We start from the raw sequence: 18,768 nt of genomic DNA, 5'->3' as shown, positions 1-18,768 counted from the left end.
ACAAGCTGATTTACCGCCTTTACCACAACGTTTTCACATAGACACATTAGAGAATGTGAATGCTTTGGCTGCGAGCGCGAGACGGCACGGAGACATTAGCAAACAGGCATATTCTAGGGCAGCCATTCCGAACCGCGGACCAATCCTGCCCTAGGCCCCCCGCATGGACCCCGCCTCGGAAAAGGGGCGGAGCCTTCAAATTGATTGGTGGAGGCTGGCGCATGCGCGGCACAACCTCGCACGTGTTCCAGTGGTTGCACTTATCCGGGTTGAACATGGCCGAGATGGAGACGCAAAACACCGGGACGGAGGACGGCTTTACTCCCGTCACGCACAGAGGGGGCCGCCGGGCGAAGAAGCGACAGGCTGAGCAATCGTCAGCGGCGGGACAGGATGGAGACGCTGGACGCATGGACACGGAGGAGGCGCGGCCGGCGAAGAGGCCGGTCTTCCCGCCGCTCTCGGGAGATCAGCTCCTGGTGGGGATCCGGATGGGACGGGGCGGGGCCCAGGCAGACGAAAGGGTCTATTCTCGGTTTTCACCTTTCCAGCCCGCATCTCTCCACTCGCCTTCTGAGTGTGTGTTTGTTTTTATTGCAGACTGGGAAAGAAGAAACGAGAAAAATTCCCGTCCCAGCTAACAGATACACACCATTAAAAGAAAACTGGATGAAGATATTTACCCCGATTGTTGAACATTTAGGACTTCAGATACGCTTTAACCTGAAATCAAGGAATGTAGAAATAAGGGTAAGGAAAAGGGCTTATCCTTTTTAACCTACCGAATTTTCCCCTTCAAAACTAAAATAAATGAGTGCATTTTTTTCCTTCGTAGAGTTATTCTGTTAAGCGTCCCCCAACCCCCGTTTTACTATAGTGAATTTCAAATTAACTAAATACCCTCAAAACTACATTCAAAACAGGTGTTGACTGCATTCCTAAATCGCTTGTAAGATCACTCCTGAATATTGTGTATCCTTTTGAGTGTCTTCTCTGTGTTGACTTGATAAAAGTAGAGAATGGTCCACGGATGTACATCAGTAAGGGGTTAACTGCAGGTACCTACTTCAGTGTAAGTGCTCTTTTTGGAGCAAACGTGTGTCACAGGGAAAATGTAAATTAAGTCTCTTTTTTTCTTCAGTAGATCTGTGTCAATACGAAATTAATTTTCCCATATCATAATGCTTCTAATATGATATTCTAGGATCCTCAGCGTTTCTAAGGGATAGAAGCCAGACACTTGGCTAAGCCTGCCTTTCAAGTAGGAGATCCAGTTGTGCGTCCCCCCCCCCGCCCCCCCCATTTTTTTTTCTGCCAGTATCTTTGGTGGCTTTGCTCTCTGGAGAAGGCCACTTTCTCAGCTGTCTTCTTCAGGTCCAGTCAGCTTTCAAGATCTAACTCAAGCTCTCTTTAGAAGTTTATCCATTTCTATTGTACTTAGCTGCCTTGTTTATTGCAGGCTCATTAGTTTGTATTCTTAGTATTTGCTAATACCGATTTGCTGATACCGTACATCAGACGCACAGAGGTAGCTTGACCTATACCACATCATTTGATCCTTAAGGTATGACATGGGTGATAGACATCCATACCAGAGGATTAGGAAGAGAAGGTTAAGAAATTTACTGCCTTAGCCAGAGTTATCAAGCTAATTGCATCCTAGTGCTAGAAGGGACCATTCATGATCTTCTACTCTGACATATTTTATAGGTGAAAAAACTTAAATCCTACATATTTATGGGATTTGCCAAGAGTGAGAACCAGAGTCTCGGCTTTGTTGTTGTTTTCTCTTTGTTTTTCTCTTGAGATTTCACTCTGTAGAGAGATCTGAAGGGTGTGGGGACTGAAGGCGTGTGCTGCCATGTCCTGCTGGGGACTTTTTGGGTGTGAAAATCTGAACACAGTCCTCTATGCTTCTAAACTTGCCAAGTGTGTAGTCTCTTCAAATGATTGTGAATCTGTGTGCAAGACCCAAAGTAGTATTTTGGAAGTTAGATTTGTGCTTTTAGTTCCTTAATTTCCTCATTCGTGTTTGCGTTATATAACACTCAAGGCTGTCAAGGTGATGCTTAGAGCTAGATGTGAGTGGCATATTATTTACAGTGGTGGGCATCCTAGGATAACAGTAATTTCTGCAGCTCAAGTAAGCACTTGTGAACAGGATTCCTACTCAAGCTGTTCTTGATTTCCTCAGAACCAGGCATGCAAAGAGTCAGAACTAGACTTGTTGGTTTGGGAAACAACAGCATATAAATAGTCCTTTCCAGCAGAACGTGTCAGGACTCTTGGAGAGAGGCTGCCTTGATGGAGAGGCAAGGTGGACCCGTCTGAACGTTTAAAAGAGTGCAGAATGGGTGTGAGCCCTTGGGGTGTGCTAGGAGAAGGTTGCCACTACCCTGGACCTGTCAGTATGTTTAGTCACTTGAGAGGGTGTGCATAGAACTGCCCGGCTCTCATGCAAATTAAAGAGTGCTTTATCACATACAAAGGGGGGGGGGGTGTGCTACAATATTGGGGGAGGGTGGCTGATGGTGAAGGAAATTATAGTAGAAATACCATTTCTAGTATGTGTATTTTGTTGAAATGCCCTCCTTTCATCCCTCCATGTCTTCACCTCTTTTTCCAGACTTGTAAAGACACCAAGGATGTCAGTGCCCTGACCAAAGCCGCCGACTTTGTGAAAGCCTTTGTTCTTGGCTTTCAGGTAGAGGTGAGTGATCTCATGAGACGTGAAATGCACTGTGTGGACATTTCAGTAGATGGCTCATTTTCCAAACTTTTAGTCCTTTTATTGTAGCATCTGAGAAGTTCAGTTGTGAAATTACTGTCCTTGTCTGTCCGGTGTGTATCTGAAAAGACCTTCACAGTGTTTACTTTTGTCTTACAGGATGCGCTTGCCCTTATCCGTCTAGATGACCTCTTCCTAGAATCTTTTGAAATAACTGATGGTGAGAATATGTGTGAACATCCAGCCTTTGTGTTGTTTCTCATTGTGTTGTGTTGGGATTGTTGTGTGATAGCTTCAATTGAGCCGCACTATTAACACTTTTCAGAAAATGTGTATTTAGTGTCTCTTAGTAATAAAAGTCAGTAGTCTTTGTTCTCTAGTTAAGCCCGCCTGATGGCTTGTCTTTGTTCTCAAGTTAAGCCCACCTGATGGCTTGTCCTTGTTCTCTAGTTAAGCCCCTGAAAGGAGATCACCTGTCCAGGGCAATAGGAAGAATCGCTGGCAAAGGAGGCAAAACCAAGTTTACCATAGAGAATGTGACGCGGACACGGATTGTCTTGGCAGATGTGTAAGTATCTGTTCTCGAGGGAAATGTCATAATTTATATTTTATCTTCATAGTTTCAAGAAGTCATAGCTGTTATCTATTGCATGCTATTGTTTAATGTGAAACCTCGTGCGTTCTGGTCAAGAACCACCCCATATTTATAATCCTGCATGCAGCCCACGTTCCTGGCGTTGGAGCTTTGTGGGCATGTGGTTCTGAGTGACTACGCTCCAACCTTGTAAGGCTGCTGATTTAGTCAAGGAAAATTCAGTCATCGTAATTTTTTCCTCAGCAATAAAAGAAATATTTAGAATCACTCTTAAAGTAATTGATTACAAAGGAAGATTTTAATTTTAGACAAATCTGATAAATCATTTTGGGAAGTACAAGAAGTGGGTGTTTGAAATGCTGTCATGAAGCTTTCTTTTTGAATACATACCTGTATTTCAGGTAGGGGTACACCCACACCGTCGTCAGTGGAAGGGAGGTATTGCATGCTGGGTAAGAGCAAACTTTCAGTTGCTTACAGTGAGGGTGAGGTACTGGCTGCAGAGCTACGAGGGCCGGCCTCTCTGAGGTCGAACTGTTCGGAGGTTGGTATCAGGTAGACTAGAGCTGACTGACAGGGTGTGAGGATTTCACTTAATACCATTTTGCTATAATGATCATTATTCAGGTTACGTTAAGGTAGACATTCTTTTTACTTAAGGGTAACTTTTGTATTATATTGGTGGCCCTCTCCTTGAAACCAGGTGTATTATCACAGTTCTGCTCTTTTATGGACTGGGCCTTCGGAGTCTGAAAAAATTAGCTTTTTTTTTTTTTCTACCAGAAATTTCAGAGACGTGGAAATACAACATTTAAAATGGCTGAACCGAGCCTAAAGGTTTTTGTTGGTTGAGAAGTCCAAAGCTCGAACCCCTTATAATGTACTTGGGGCTAATTTGTCATTAACTTTGTAATCCACAGACTTGAATGTCTTAGAATTTACTCTACAAGTTGTTTTAAACAGAGTATTTGGGCTCAGCTTACATCAGTAAAACGTGTCTGTGGGCACTGTCAGCCTAATGGGCTGCTCAGCGCAGCTCAGTGCTGTGCAGGGTCAGCCACGCCCACAGGGCTCACCAGCAGCCCTCCCTCCCCTCCCCCCGAGTTCATCATTTAATCAGTCTTTCCCCCACGGTACCCCAGTGGCCATTGCTCCACTTCCTGTCACTGATTTTGTTGTTTCCAGAAACTCACGTAAAGGGATTCCCAGTGTGTACTCATGATACTGCTTTGAGTTTCTTCGTTCTGTTGGGTCCAGCAGTAGTTCCTTGTTTGTATAGCCAAGTAGCATTGTCATTGCAGTTGATGGACATTTGAGATGTTTCGTTTTGGAACCATTGTGACCAATGCTGGTGTAAACAGTAATTTGTTGTTGTTGCATTTAAAGTACTTGGAGATTATAATACAATTACATGTCTCCCTTCCCTCCAAACCCTATCTTACTCTTCTTGCTCTTTCAAACTTATTTACGGCCTTTTAAGACAATTTTGCTGAGTCCTCTTAATGTTACTCACAGCTGCTTCCAGAGCTGTCCTCTTGGTATTGGGCAGCAGCTGCTGTGCTCTTCCATGGAAAACCATGTCTCCCACTCCATCTGTCCTCACTGGCTGTGGTTCTTCGTGCAGGGCGAGGCCCTTTGGGCTTTCCCAGTCTACTTTGACTTGTCCATTGCTTTTGTCCTTGTTCAGTTCATACTGGGCCATTGTGTTAGTGAGACTTTATGAGTCACTTCTGATGTTAGTAGGAGATGTAATCTCACAGCAAACCCCCTGATCCTCTGACTTTTACGACTCTTCACAATGTTTCCTGCATTATGGGGCTTTTGCCAGTGTATCCATTGGGACTGGGCTTCACAACTCATTGGTTGTGGTTTTCTGTTGTGGTCTCTGTTCATTGCACAGAGAAGTTTCCTTTATGAGGGGTAAAGATTACACTTACCAGGCTAAGTCCCAGATGAGAACGTCTGGTGTTTTTATAAAGTTGTTAAGAATTGGCAATACACAGTACAATGTGAGTAAGATATAAAATTATAGAATTTGCTTTGTAGATAACATTTGAAGTACCAGAGGGGGAGATAATGTTGCCTATGTTTCCCGAGCCTTCCTGCATCTCAACATGCACACAGTAGGGGTGGGCCTTTATGAGCACCTGCCTCATCCATGCTGGTGTTTTCCTGGCCTGATTATGTGCAGGTTTATGCAGGGAAGGACAGCTGCTACCAGGTCATGAGCACAGCCCCCGACATGGCCATAAAGAAAGCAGTGCTTTGCAGCAGACTCAGCCTTCTGGATGCTCCCTGAGCCATGCGGGGAGGCCAGTGACGTGGCTGTCTCGTTAGGGCAAGCTTTCTGCAGTTGCTCACTTGCTGCTCTGACCAACTTGGAGCCTTTGCATTAATCACTGTGCACTGCAAAAAGAAGCTTCTCCGAAGAGGGCTGGGAGCTGCACTCATCTGTGGGTGCCCAGATAAATATTCAGAAGGTAACCTGTTGCTCTGTTTAGGAAAATAAATAGTAGGTTCTCCCCAGGTCTTATGTCCTTCCCAGCAAGGTTTTGTCCAAATTTTTAGTGCCAGGTATGAGTTCCATCCCGTGGAGTGGGCCTTAAAGCCTATCAGAAAGCAGCTACTTAGCCCCTGACATTGACAGCCCCATTCTGTTAGTGAGCCAGGTTGGTCACTATTGTAAGCTAGTAGGGTCCACAGCTCAGTAAAACCTGGTGACTTTTCTGTGTAGCATCTTGTATTACTATGTAAACTAGTAAGTAGAGGGAAAGCTTCCAGGTAATACTGGCCCAATTTATCTGTGTCCTCTGACCAAAGTGTGCTGTGTGTTCAGCTATAAGATATTATCAAGGGAATATAGTCCCCGTCCAGCAACCTCAAAGTCAGTGTCTCACATCTAGCATTGGGCTTCTCATTTGATATTCTTTGAAGTCAGGGAGAAACATTGCAGCCCCTAAGTATACGATGACATCTAGATTCATTTATGTATATAAGCTTAGCTTCTAAAATAGTTTTTCATAGATTTGCACGTTGAAATTAAAGGGTGCTGTAATTAAAGGGTACTGTAATCTTTGAATCAGTAATACAGTTCTGGGCATGCAGTGAGCATCTGCATGGTCTCAGCTTTCATGATTTCTATGTCTTCTCCAGATTGTGTCCTCCGTCCTTCCCCATCCTAATCCCTCAGGATGAAAACCAGGGCCTCACACTAGGCAGGGATGTGTGCCTCTGAGCTATATCCCTACCGCTAGGTCTCCTGATTATTTGCAAGTTCCTTTCCTGGTGTACGATGGGAATAATAATCTACTTAGTAAAACTCCTTTGAGGATTATCTGAGCAAACACGGAGGACTTACTGATTGGAGCAGCTGTTGACCAGGAGTCTTGTTTTGTTTAGTCTGTGTTTGGATGAGTAGGTCGTGAATCATAGAACCTGTGTGGAGGTCAGGAGTTAGTTCTCTCCTACCAAGTGGGCCTCCGGGAACTGTCAGACTAGGTGACAAGTACCATTATACACAGCCATCTCTCCCTGCCGTAAGGAGTAATCTGGGAGTGGTGGTCCATATTGTAATGTCAGTGCTCAGGAGACAGACAGGAGGCTCACTGCATGTTTAAGGCCAGCCTGATCAGCATTGCAGGAATCTGCCAAGAAAAGGAGAAGGAATTCTTACTTTGTTCTTAATTATTCGTATTTTTTTTGATAGTTTTTTCTGTGGAGGTATAAAAATTCTTCTACCACAAACCACTCACTCTAGAAGTGGTTTTAGAATGTCTAGAGCACTGCCCGCCATCCCCCACCCTCAGTTTAAAATGTCTAGAGCACTGCCCGCCATCCCCCACCCTCAGTTTAGAATGTCTAGAGCACTGCCCGCCATTCTCCACCCTCAGTTTAGAATGTCTAGAGCACTGCCCGCCATTATCCCCCTCAGTTTAGAATGTCTAGAGCACTGCCCACCATTCTCCACCCTCAGTTTAGAATGTCTAGAGCACTGCCTGCCATCCCCCACCCTCAGTTTCAGAGCTGGATCTGTTGTGATCGTCATCGTTTCCAGTTTCCCAGGATTTGACATGGGCGCACCTTTTGTGACTAAGCTGACTCACTGTCCTTCTTTCAGGAAAGTTCACATTCTGGGCTCTTTCCAAAACATCAAGATGGCAAGGACGGCCATTTGCAACCTCATCCTAGGTAAGAGCAGCTGGTTCTTTGGCATTTTCTCTGGAAAGGTGGGAACAGGACTTCAAGCCATTTCCAAAGCAGCTTTTACATCGTTAAAGATAGCGACTAGAAGCTGAGGAGCTGGCAGAGGGAAACCAGGATTACCTTAGACTCCATTCTTAGAGGAGAAAGGGTGTATTGGGAGTATCGTTAACTCTCTTGCCGTTCCTAAGGAAGTACACAGAAAACCCATTCCAAAATAACTGAAAACATTACATATTAGTTCTATAAAATGAGGAAAGCTGAACATAGCCAGTTAACTTGGTTGATCCGGTTAATTTAGATCTAGAGTCACGGCAAGTTGCTCAGAGGAACTGGTGGGTTGTCTCTCGTGTTCTGGTCTGCCCAGCTGCCTTGTTTTTGAAGTAATCTTTTTACAACTCAGTTTATTTTCCCTAGGAATGCAAGGTATTTGCTTCTGTGCAGTTCCTCTGGGTCTGGATATATTCATATATGTAATCTGCTTTCTTCCTTAAACAGGAAACCCTCCATCAAAGGTGTATGGCAATATCCGAGCTGTGGCCAGCAGATCAGCAGATCGGTTCTGAGTCCCATGGACCCTTTAGATGTTCACATAAAGCCACACACGGGAGGAATTTTCCAGCCACCTAAAGCTCAGGTTCCTTCTCAGCTCTCAGCCAGAGCAGAAGCAGAAAAGGAAGGTTGAACAGGACTTGAACTCAGCTGCTTCTTGGATAATTTAAATATGTAATACTGAAAAGTACAACAGTTTATAAGTAAACCACTCGGGGCAGATTTGCAGTTTAAAACCCTGTCATTTAGAGGCAACTTACATGCTTAAAACTTTTTGATTATAGATTTACAGCTAAACTTATATAAACTCTGAAATTTTTAATTAAAAATGAATCGGTTCTTGGTACTGGGCACTGACTCTCCCTCCGGGTTGGGTCGTGGCAGTGGCTTGCACTGTTGAACTGTGTGCTCTTCTGCACTTCTGAACACTTTATAAAACGAAAGCCCTGCATCCCAAGGCCAATAAATATTTTTCAAATAAGTAATGAAAGATGTTAGATGTATTTCTCTTGTACGGTAAAGGTAAAACTGTTCTCCAAACGGTGTATTCTTGTAACTAGTGTCTGTATATGAATTTGACGCTATTTTTTACATTGTTTTAGAACCCCCTTCTAAACCTGTGACTTAGATACTATAATCCCTTGTTTCTCAAAAGCCTTAACCAAAACACTGTAATGATTGGAGGTCAGGAAACTCATGCAGTAACTAAAAATAGTACTTTTAAAAAGTTAACATTGCCTTATGAGTGTTTTGCCTGCATGTAGGTATGGTACCGTGTGTACCTGGCATTCCCTAGAGGCCATAGTTCATCAGAACCCTCAAACTGGGATAAGGTTGTGGATCCCCATGTTTTCTGGGAACTGAACCCAGGTCCTCTGCAAAAGGTCAAAAGTGCTCTTAACCACTGAACCAGATCTCATAAAGAGGGTGTGTGTTTGTTTGAAGGTAGGGCATTACTGTGTAGCCCTGACGAGCCTTGAACCCACAGAAATCCTGTTCCTGCCTCCTGAGTGCTGGGATTCAGGTTGTATGCCTCCGTATCCAGCACAGCTTTTATTTTTATTGTGTGGACATGTGTGCATTATGTGTGTATGCCTACCCTGTGTGTAGATGTCCCCTGGAGCTGGAGCTACAGATGGTTGAGACCGAGATGTGGGCAGTGGGTATTAAACTGCAGTCCTCTGGAGGAGCAGCAAGTGCTCATAAACAGTGAGAAATCTCTCCTGTTTTTTGAGGAAAAAATGTGTATTCCGGGCTGGCCTGCAACTCACGATATCGGCCAGCTTGCTTCAAGCTTGGGTCAGTTCTTGGGTCGGTCTGATGCCTCAACTTGGCATGTGCCAGGGTTACAAATGTGAGCTGTCGAGCCCTGCTTGGGAGTGGTTTTGTTAAGCGTCGGTTCTCCGGGCAGGAGGAGGTGCTGCTGTCCAGACTGCTCTGGACTCTGGATGTACCGTCTACCCACAGTGTAGTGCTGGATTGTCTCAGCAAAGGAGAACGTTTAGTATCACCAGGCCTCGCTGAAAGGGTGACATATTGGGACACTGTGGAGCCTGTAGAGCATTTAAGAGGTACAGACCCACCGTCACTCTGCCCAGTGAGATACTCAAAACTGTGATGACTGTTACCATGTGCTTTTCTGGAAGTGAGGTCTGTGTATTTAATACCTTTCTAAGTGTCTGAAGTGACCATGGCTAGGTAACAGTCAGTGTCTGGGTTTAATTCTAAGGAATTGGGGCAGAGTTAAGAATGTAATTTTTTCCTGAGGTTTAGATTCTGTTAAATTGCAGTATTTGTATTCTTCCCTCCTGAGTACTACCCTGCACTCAAAAGGGGTACCGTGCTAGAGAGTAACTCTTGGAATACGAATAAATGAGTGAGTGAATGAATGAATGCATGCGTCTTACTTGTAGTTAATACTAACCTGGACCAAATAACTCCCTTATGTCAGTCCAGTGTAGCCAGCCTGAAAGCTCACTGGTGTCTGTGGCATTGCCTGCTGTTGGACTCGTCTGTTAGCTATAAAGCTACACAGTCTTGGATCCGCTGCGTCTATCACAACTCTCACTGTGCTTCACTCATTAGTACTTAGGCTGGGTTAAAAGAGAAAGGAATTTTCTTAGATAAAGCCATGGTATAATTCGAGGATTCCTAGGTAGCCCAGATTTGGGCTCCAACTCTCAGCACTAGGGATAAGGGTGGAGGTTAAGGACTGTCAGGTATGTGGAGAAAGGCTCAATTGTTCCATTCCAAGAGCCTTGTTATGACTGGGGCAGTACAGTGTTAAATTTTTCAAAGTGTCCATAGCCATTCAGTAAGTTACAAAGTACCTATTATGTGTAAAATACTTACCTTGGAGAAACACTGCTTATTTGGCCATAGAAACCACAATCACCAGAAACTTTCAGAGAACCGTGCCATTTGATTTTGTTAGGGGATAGGGAATGAAGGATTGCATTAAGACCTAGAAGCTCTAAATCAGTGTGAGTCTGGAATGTAGGGGATCTAATTTTGTACACTCTGAGAACTATCAAGGAAGTAAATCTTTACCCTCCTGTCTGCACCTTTCTAAAACATTCTGCACAGGAAAAATGCTTTCTTAGTTTTCCTAACTTGTAACTGGTAGATATTAATACAGCTTAACTGTAATGTGCAACCACCCTGAGAATGCTGCCTCCTAAGCTCCGAACAAGATTTTAACACCAACTCCATTTCTCCCTGTTGCCCTTGGCACAAACTGTTCGGTATTTGTCTCTAGAAACATCATTATCCCATCAACATGGGAGTGGAGCGGTCTCGCTTAACAACTGTTCATGTTAGAGCATGTGTTCGATTACCCATTCCTCTACAGAATACTTGGACTGCTTCCAGCCCTTGGCTGTGAACTGTGTCCCTGCGACTTCACTAGTAACAAAGAGGTGGCCCAACTGTCTTTTGATACGATTTTTCTTGCTTTGGGGATGAGAAAGAACAGTAATACAGCCTAATGCTTGTGGATCTCTCGGTGACGTGCATTTGCATTTCCTTAAGGACAGTGCTATTGAACATCACTTCCTGTGTTTAGGGACCACTTGTGTGTCTGCACTAATGTCTACTCAAGTCCTTTACCCATATTTTAAGTAGGTGTTTTATTGCTGTTCTGTAGATCTTTGGGTTGGATTACTTTTTTCCTATATAGTTTACAAGTATTTTCTTCTACTCTTAAAAGAATTTTCATTTCACACTGAATAGCCATTTTCTCTTCCAATCCTCTAAAGCAGCCACTCAGTTTAATGCACATGACCTTGAAACCCTTGAATACAAATCTTGGTGTAAACATACCCACCAACCTAAACGCACTTTGCTGGGGCATCATTTACCTGGCACAAGCATCCAACCATTACAATGCTGAGTACACAAGGGTTTTGTAGTTTTAAGTGTCACAAGTAGGTTGGGCGTGGCGGTACACAGGCATGACGGTACACACTTCTAATCCATCCTAGCATTAGGGAGGCAGATGCAGGGGCAATCCCTTGACTTCCAGGCTATTCTGGTCTACAAAGCAAGTTCTAGGATAGCCAGAGCTACACAGAGAAACGTTGTCTGAAAAAAAAAGCCTCAAATTTTCATGTTAGTTATAAAAAGTTCAATAATCCCAGCACTCAGAAAGCTGAGGCAGGATTACAGAAACTCAAGGCCAGTTTGTTAGCGAGACGTTGGCAAGAAAAATAAATGAAATCGGCACACGTGTTATCTAGGAGCCACATACTCACTCACTAAATACTTTAATGAACAACCGGAGATGCCCAGGCGATGCTCTGAAAACCTAGATTTGTGCAAAACAAGCAAATGACTAAAACGTCTTTATAACCAGGAAGACAAAGGCGGGGAAGAAGCGATGAATGCTGTTGAGTCTGGGTGAAGGAAACCCAAGAGCCTGCACACAGGTGAGCAAATGTATCATGGCATTGGTTACTGGGTATGGGTCGCTGTACAGGTGTGAGAAGCAGGCCACACTCTCAAGGCACTTGTAATAGGCCCAGGTCAGGGCAGTGGAGTCTCAGGGCTTTGCAACATTTAGCCTTGTTTATTCCAGATAAAACAACTTATGTCACCTGTAGTCTATGGTTCAGAACAACAAAACATTTATCCAAGTTTTTAAAACCCTAAAAGCCTGGACAGGATTATCAACTGTAGCAGTACACCTGCTACAAATACAAGCTAACAAATACATTCAAGCCAAGTTTCAAATATTTTATTTTCTTACTCATACAGTATGAAGTTCTCTAAAGATTTCACAACATGACATGTATCATGCAGAAGAAAATTTAAACATTCAACATAAACCATGCCCTCCCCACCTCCCTCACACAAACTAAAAAAGAAACCCCTTCATTCCCCAGTAAGGAAATAGTTTGCACTATTTTTTTCCACAACGCCAGCCAAGATATGCACAAGCAAGAGATATAGAAAGCATTTGCTAAAATATTTGTAACAAATAATTATGTACAAAAAAATTCACAAAAGACTAGTCAGTCCCTCCTGAAGCAGAGCACATGGCGGTTGACACTGGGACAGATCACACCACTGGCTGGGATTGCAAGCCATGTGCTGATCCAGAGGGAGAAAGTAGTTACATGGAGTGGAGATTTTCATTTTGAGTATTAACATTTCCAAAGTTTGGCAACATCATCTTTTAAAATTATGCAAATTATGTAAACAAGAGGTACATTTTAAATTGATCTACATGCAAAACTCCATGTCATGCAAAGACACCAAGCACCGGGATTTTTCTCTCACAGACAGAGCCCATGGTGTGCAGCACTCAGTTGAGGGGACAGCGGTGGCAGGCAGGTGTACTCTATTTAATATTCCCTCACCTCGATTCGACCCGCCCTTTACCACTCATGATTACAAAACCAATTTATATAGAAAAACTGTATAGGGAAGACTGCCATATAAAACTATCCAGAATGTCTCTCTTCCAGTACCTTTGCAGAGAAGGGAAGGGATAACGTCATGTGGTAGACCATGACGTACTTTTACGTCACACAAATCTATTACATCATCAGCCATTGCTAGTTGTGCAGGCAAAACAACAAAATCCATCATGTGCTATCTTGCCTTCTATCTGGCAAAGAAATTTTAAAAATGTAAATGTGGGCAAAATCTGCTCTCCAACGGCATATAGATTAGCAGGATACTCCCCCATTTTAACCACAAATGGGATTTTACAGAAATATGTGCTCTTTAAGTATCAGTTGACTTTTTTTCCGGTTAACTTTTTTTGAAATGCATGAATAAACCCAGGATTTGTAGTTTAGTGACAAGTGTTTCCTTGTGTACAACGAAACAAGGATGTTTTAAGCCATTGCATGACTGCTTTGGATTTTCTTCACTAAATAATAACGTTTAAAAAAGTCATGACTGCCTCAGAAAACTTCTGACCTTGATAAAATCACAACTGCTAATTACATTTTTTCTCAGGGACGCTTAATAAAATTAACAGCGACTACTTAAAAAGTATCAGCCTGAAGCAGCCACAGGGTATGCAGTTCTATGGACACAAGAACCCACTCTTGGCAACAGCACTGAACTAGACCTCCAACAGAGATGGATTAAACGCTGCTCGGCAGTAAGACACAGTCCCTGGAAAGATACTCAGAGATATAAATAAAGTTACAGACTCGTTACAAAAGTGTAATTAAGGTAAATAATAGGGCATTAACAAATGCTTTGTCAATCTCTCAAAGGAGAAAGCACAGAGAAAGGAAACTAGCTGGCCTAATACCTGGCGCGAATTGTACAATCCTCTATCTACATATAAAACCGTGTGAAATAAAAGTAAGGATGGTATATGTTCTGCTTGGCACTTTTGTACTCTAACATTTTGTTTCTGAATCAAGTATATTAAATTAAAGCCAACCTACTAAATATATAGAAAGCTACATATATCTATATATAAATATTTACATATGTATATATAGATACTTTCTTGTTATAAAAGATGAAGAAAAATAAATTAAAGAGCCACCCCTTCCCTTTCTCCACCATACTGATATGCTCTTTTCCTGCTGCTGCCCCTCAAACTTGAAAGTGCTACACTGAGTTATTGAGAGGGTAGGAGTTCAATAACACTTCGTTGGCTTCATGAGGCTCATGTTGGAAAATGTGGCTTCACAGAGAAAAATACTTCCATTTACACACACAGAGAGCATTGCTGGACGTCTTGAGCAGATCTTCAGAGATGGAGAAGAAAGCAAAAGTGCTGGGTGGTAGAGTCTTCAAAGAGTCACACATCCACCACCATCTTTTTGTGGATATCTAGGCCACCTACAACCTGCAAGAGACAAAAACAGGTTTTTTTGTATGGAAATCACATCCTTCTTTCTTGGGGGGTCAACTTGACTCAGGCTAGAATCTCCTGGGAAGAGGAACCTTAACTGAGGAAACGCCTCCATCGGATTGGCCACGGGCCAGTCTGTGCAGCACTTTGACTGATGACTGATGACTGATGTGGGAGGGCCCAACCCACTGTGAATGGTGCCACTCCTGGGCAGGTGGGGGTACTGAAACAAGCCATGGGGAACAGCTCCTGCCTACAGGTTCCTGCCTTGAGCTCAGGCCCCAATTTCTCCACCGTAGATTACAGCTCAGCTTTTGGTCATTGTTTTTTATCAGTCGATAGAAAGCAAAGTAGAATACTACTTTACCAAAAGTATAACAGATATATAAGGCGGGCTCTTTTTCACAGAAGCATTTTTTTAATATTGATATGTAATTTATTTTATGTCCACTGGCCGAGTGTGTGGAGGTGTCAGGAGCTCTGAACTGTAGTTACAGGCGGGGTGAGCAGCCATGTGGGTGCTGGGAACTGAAAGCAGATGCTCTCCTCTGAAGAGTGTCCTCCAGAACAGAGCCGCTGCTCTTCACCACTGAGCCACCTCTCTAGTGCCACCAGCAAAGCATTTTCAAGCACGTTATGGATGATTTTGTTGTTGTTGTTGTTCCTTGCAGTACTGGATGTGCCCTGACCCAGGGCCTCCTGCATGGTGGTGGGCAAGTCTTCTCCAAGACGTTATTGTCAGAGGAACAGGCACGGTTTTGAGCGAACCTTAAAGCATGTCCCAGTTGTAATTTCTAGAGGCTACCAACAAGTAAATGACTGGGCCTGTGAGGAGACAGCTGTGCTGGTAAAAAGTCTGCCATTAAGCTTGAGGACCTAAGTTAGAATCCACATAAAAAGCTGGGTGTGGCAGCATCTACTGATTCGGCTGCACAGATGAGACAGTCATAAGGTCATGGGGCTTGCAGGCCAGGTCGTCCAGCAGAAATAGTGAGCTTTAGGTTTAGTGGGGGAAGAGGGCAAAATAATTAGCTGCACAGGAGGCAGAAACCTGCTGTTGCCCTCCAGCCTCCACATACACGAGATTCCCATCGCCCACAGTTGCTGGTGCCATTTCCGAGGCCCGTTATCTGACTGTGTGTGTACTAACTCTTGAGAAGAGCAGCTTTTAATTATCAGTGCTTAAAACATACTCCAAAACTTGAATGTGGGGCAATTAGACAAAACTGAAATGAATTTCAAAGCAAAGCATGCTGATAAAACCGTCTGGTAAACTGTCCTTGAGTGCGTTAAAAGTGTTAATAGAGCAGTCAGCCTCTCACTTACAGCACAGAACTCCTCAAAGGATATTCTCCCGTCCCCGTCCTTATCTGCGTTTATTATGGTTTTGTCTACAATCTGCTGTAACTGCGTATCTTTCAGGTTGTTGCCCACCATCATCTTCAACACCTGGAAGAGCTCTCCATTGGAAATATAGCCGTCTTTATCCATGTCGTAGATACGGAAAGCGACTGGAAAAAAAGGGGGGAAATCACTGCAATTAAAGGACAAACAACAAATACTTAAAATGAAAAACAGTATTACCGGACATGAAGATGGCACTTTTTAAAGTACAGACGCTACCTATGTCTGACTGACAGCTGACTACAAGGTTAAGCGACAGAGTGAGATGACTAGCACTGCTTCCAGCCTGTGTGCGCCTGGTCTCAGAAACATGTCTTCCCACTATATCACTAACGGTGACACAGCATTCAAATATGCTAGCTGCAAACATCATGGATGACTCCTACTGTGACTAAAGGGTCTTAAAATGGTTTTAGAAGTCTGAATTACAATGTGGAGCGGCAGTTTAAGGAGGAAAATACTTACACCTCAACTTCTGTTCCTTATCGCCTTTGACACTGAACTGAGAGACTCCTTCAATGAATTCTAAATAGAAGTTGAAAATATTTACAAATCACAACTTTTAATTTTTATAAAGAAATGCAACATTCGGGGTTGGGGATTTAGCTCAGTGGTAGAGCGCTTGCCTAGGAAGCGCAAGGCCCTGGGTTCGGTCCCCAGCTCCCAAAAAAAGAACCAAAAAAAAAAAAAAAAAAAAAAGAAATGCAACATTCAAAAGCCTATTTCTTGTACAAAGTATTAAAAGTAATGAAAAATCAAAAATGCTAATTTTTAAAAAGTATTTATTTTATGTACATATATATTCTGGCTTCACCAGAAGAGTGCATCAGATCTCATTAGAGATGGTTGTGGATGCTGGGGATTGAACTCAGGACCTCTGGAAGAGCAGTTAGTGCTCTTAACCCCTGAGCCATCTCTCTGGCCTCCAATATTGTCATTTTTTTTAAGGCTCCAAACAATTATTTCATTTTATTTAATTTTTAATTTGAGTTGTCAAGATTAACCAATTTGAATTATGTGTTAAGGCCTGTGAGCCATTAATACTCAAAAACACTCTTTAAGGACATTTATTTAATCAATTTCTTTAGACTATGATAAGCAAGACTACATTATTTTAACAAAACAAAAATTATTTTGTGGGCTGGAGAGATGGCTCAGTGGTTAAGAGCACTGACTGCTCTTCCAGAGGTCCTGAGTTCAAGTCCCAGCAACCACATGGTGGCTCATAGCCATCTGTAATGGGATCTGTGTGTGTAATTGTATACAAAAAATAAATAAATCTTTAAAAAAAAATTATTTTGTTTCCATTCCAAATTTTAAAATCATGTAAATACACTGTTGGAAAGTTCTTGAAAAGTAATTTCTTTACTACTTGGCAAACAATAATTTATAAACAAATAAAAAACAAGAACACTGAAAATACTAGTTATACGTTATCTAGAAGTGTAAGATCAAATATAAAATTATATATAAATTAATCAATATTTGCACCAAAGATTCCTTGGTGTCTGGCTAAAATAAAGCAGATCAGTACAGGTCTCAGTCTTTAAAATAATATAAAGAAACAAGAAAAAAAACACAGTTTTTAATATCGTTAAGCTGTCCTTGAGTAAGGAAATTTTCTTAAAACAAGGAAATAGGCAATGTTCCTTTTTGTAGTAGATTACACTGTAATAGATCTCCTGATAACTTATGAAGCAAAAGTAAGGAATAATTAAAATCTAGATGTAACAGACTTTAGCGTTTTACCATAATCTTTATAAGACCACCAAAGATAGAGACACCTTAAAAAATTCTAGTTTCATTCTGATGAAGAGTGCTTTAAGACAACTTTAAAAACAAAATGACCGTTACCTTTGAAGTCCACTTCTCCATTCCCGTCTGTGTCGAATATATCTATGACCCGCTGTACTAAAGGGTTCTGTTGTAACTCAGGCAGAGACATGAACTCCTCCACGCTCAAAGAACCAGAGTTGTCCAAGTCAAGCTTCTTGAATCTCTTTCCTAGCCTTTTAATCTCATCAGCATCGACTAAAAGCAAATGAAGAAAGCGGCAAAACTTTAATTTTCAGTTTGATCTCAGAAGCTTCAAATTTCTTGTCAGTAAGTACAGGAAGTGCTTCTTCTCCTTCAGCGGCATTTGTCTGTTCCTCCCATCCGGTGAGTGCCAACAGCACGCCAGGCAGCCAACTACCCCAAGGTGACGCTGCTTTACCAAGCGGATCATGGAGACCGTGACACAGGCTGAGTCATGTCTGCTGTGCCCCATGGCACCTTTATCTACATCTTCATTAAAGTGTGCGTTTAAAATATATGACCATATTCAGATGGATACTGCAAAAACCACCTGCAGTACTAAAGTACAGACCACGCGACCACCACTAACATCTACTGTAGTAATGTCAAAAGGAGCAGAGTAATGTCAGTAAACATGCAAACGTATGGGTGTGTGGAGACTTCTCCCGGTACTGATGCTCCAGAACTTACAGATGCCATAAAACCCCAACCAACCTGCGGGGATGCGCACAACAAATCTAATGGCCATCACAGTTGGCCTCACGCACCTTAAAAATGCTCCAAACAAATACACTTCAGTCGACAGCAGAGCCAAAGTCCCCTAACTCTCCAAGCCTGCTCTGTGATACACAGTGAAGCACATCATGTAATCTGGTAAATTATGCCCGAGGCCCCTACAACGGAGCACACGGCAGAACAGGGTGTTCACAGTGGCAGCTGGGAATTACAGCGGACTGCACTGCCTAGCACTCTTCAGAGGAGTAACAGAGTGCACGCTGGTGTATGTACTACTTCTCTGAGGGAAGACAGAAAAGTCTCATTTCAAAAGCATGGCGCCTGCCCTAATTACCTAGAATATTTAAAGCCAGTTTGGAAGGCAAAACCATGAACAGTGAACAGTGCCTGGGGGTGGAGGACAAAACGAGAAAAAGAGCATTTGAAGATAAG

At 42.8% G+C, this 18,768-nt stretch overlaps 2 protein-coding genes across 4 annotated transcripts in view; one reads left to right on the top strand and one right to left on the bottom strand.

Annotated features, from left to right (window-relative positions):
* Window positions 1-238: 238 nt before the first annotated feature.
* Pno1 (partner of NOB1 homolog) lies at window positions 239-8,807 on the top strand. The gene is made up of 7 exons (NM_199083.2): window positions 239-479; window positions 601-750; window positions 2,627-2,710; window positions 2,888-2,948; window positions 3,179-3,296; window positions 7,441-7,511; window positions 8,022-8,807. The coding sequence occupies exons 1-7, from the start codon at window positions 276-278 to the stop codon at window positions 8,087-8,089; spliced, it is 756 nt and encodes a 251-aa protein (NP_954514.2). The 5' UTR covers window positions 239-275; the 3' UTR covers window positions 8,090-8,807.
* A 3,319-nt stretch (window positions 8,808-12,126) lies between these two features.
* Ppp3r1 (protein phosphatase 3, regulatory subunit B, alpha) overlaps window positions 12,127-18,768 on the bottom strand; it is a 49,683-nt gene continuing 43,041 nt past the window's right edge. Inside the window, exons 3-6 of one of the 3 annotated variants that reach the window (NM_017309.3) lie at window positions 17,659-17,835; window positions 16,270-16,329; window positions 15,727-15,911; window positions 12,127-14,394 (exon numbers count right to left, since the gene is read on the bottom strand). In NM_017309.3, coding sequence (NP_059005.1) covers window positions 14,347-14,394; window positions 15,727-15,911; window positions 16,270-16,329; window positions 17,659-17,835 — 470 coding nt within the window. In that variant the 3' untranslated portion in view covers window positions 12,127-14,346. Of the gene's footprint in view, window positions 15,912-16,269; window positions 16,330-17,658; window positions 17,836-18,768 lie in introns of all 3 variants that reach the window. The other 2 variants (XM_006251517.5, XM_063273012.1) reach the window with 2 other exon arrangements.

The sequence above is a fragment of the Rattus norvegicus genome, chromosome 14 (assembly GCF_036323735.1).
Source record: "Rattus norvegicus strain BN/NHsdMcwi chromosome 14, GRCr8, whole genome shotgun sequence".
NCBI lineage: Eukaryota > Metazoa > Chordata > Mammalia > Rodentia > Muridae > Rattus > Rattus norvegicus.
This window is presented reverse-complemented; position numbering and strand designations above follow the sequence as displayed.

What these genes read in the sequence shown, in the direction of transcription:
- Pno1 (NM_199083.2), top strand. Translation starts at nt 276, where the DNA reads ATGGCCGAGATGGAGACGCAAAACACCGGGACGGAGGACGGCTTTACT. An exon ending in CGGATTGTCTTGGCAGATGT is followed by an intron (nt 3,297 to 7,440) that starts GTAAGTATCTGT and finishes TCCTTCTTTCAG; the next exon opens with GAAAGTTCACATTCTGGGCT. An exon ending in CATTTGCAACCTCATCCTAG is followed by an intron (nt 7,512 to 8,021) that starts GTAAGAGCAGCT and finishes TTCCTTAAACAG; the next exon opens with GAAACCCTCCATCAAAGGTG.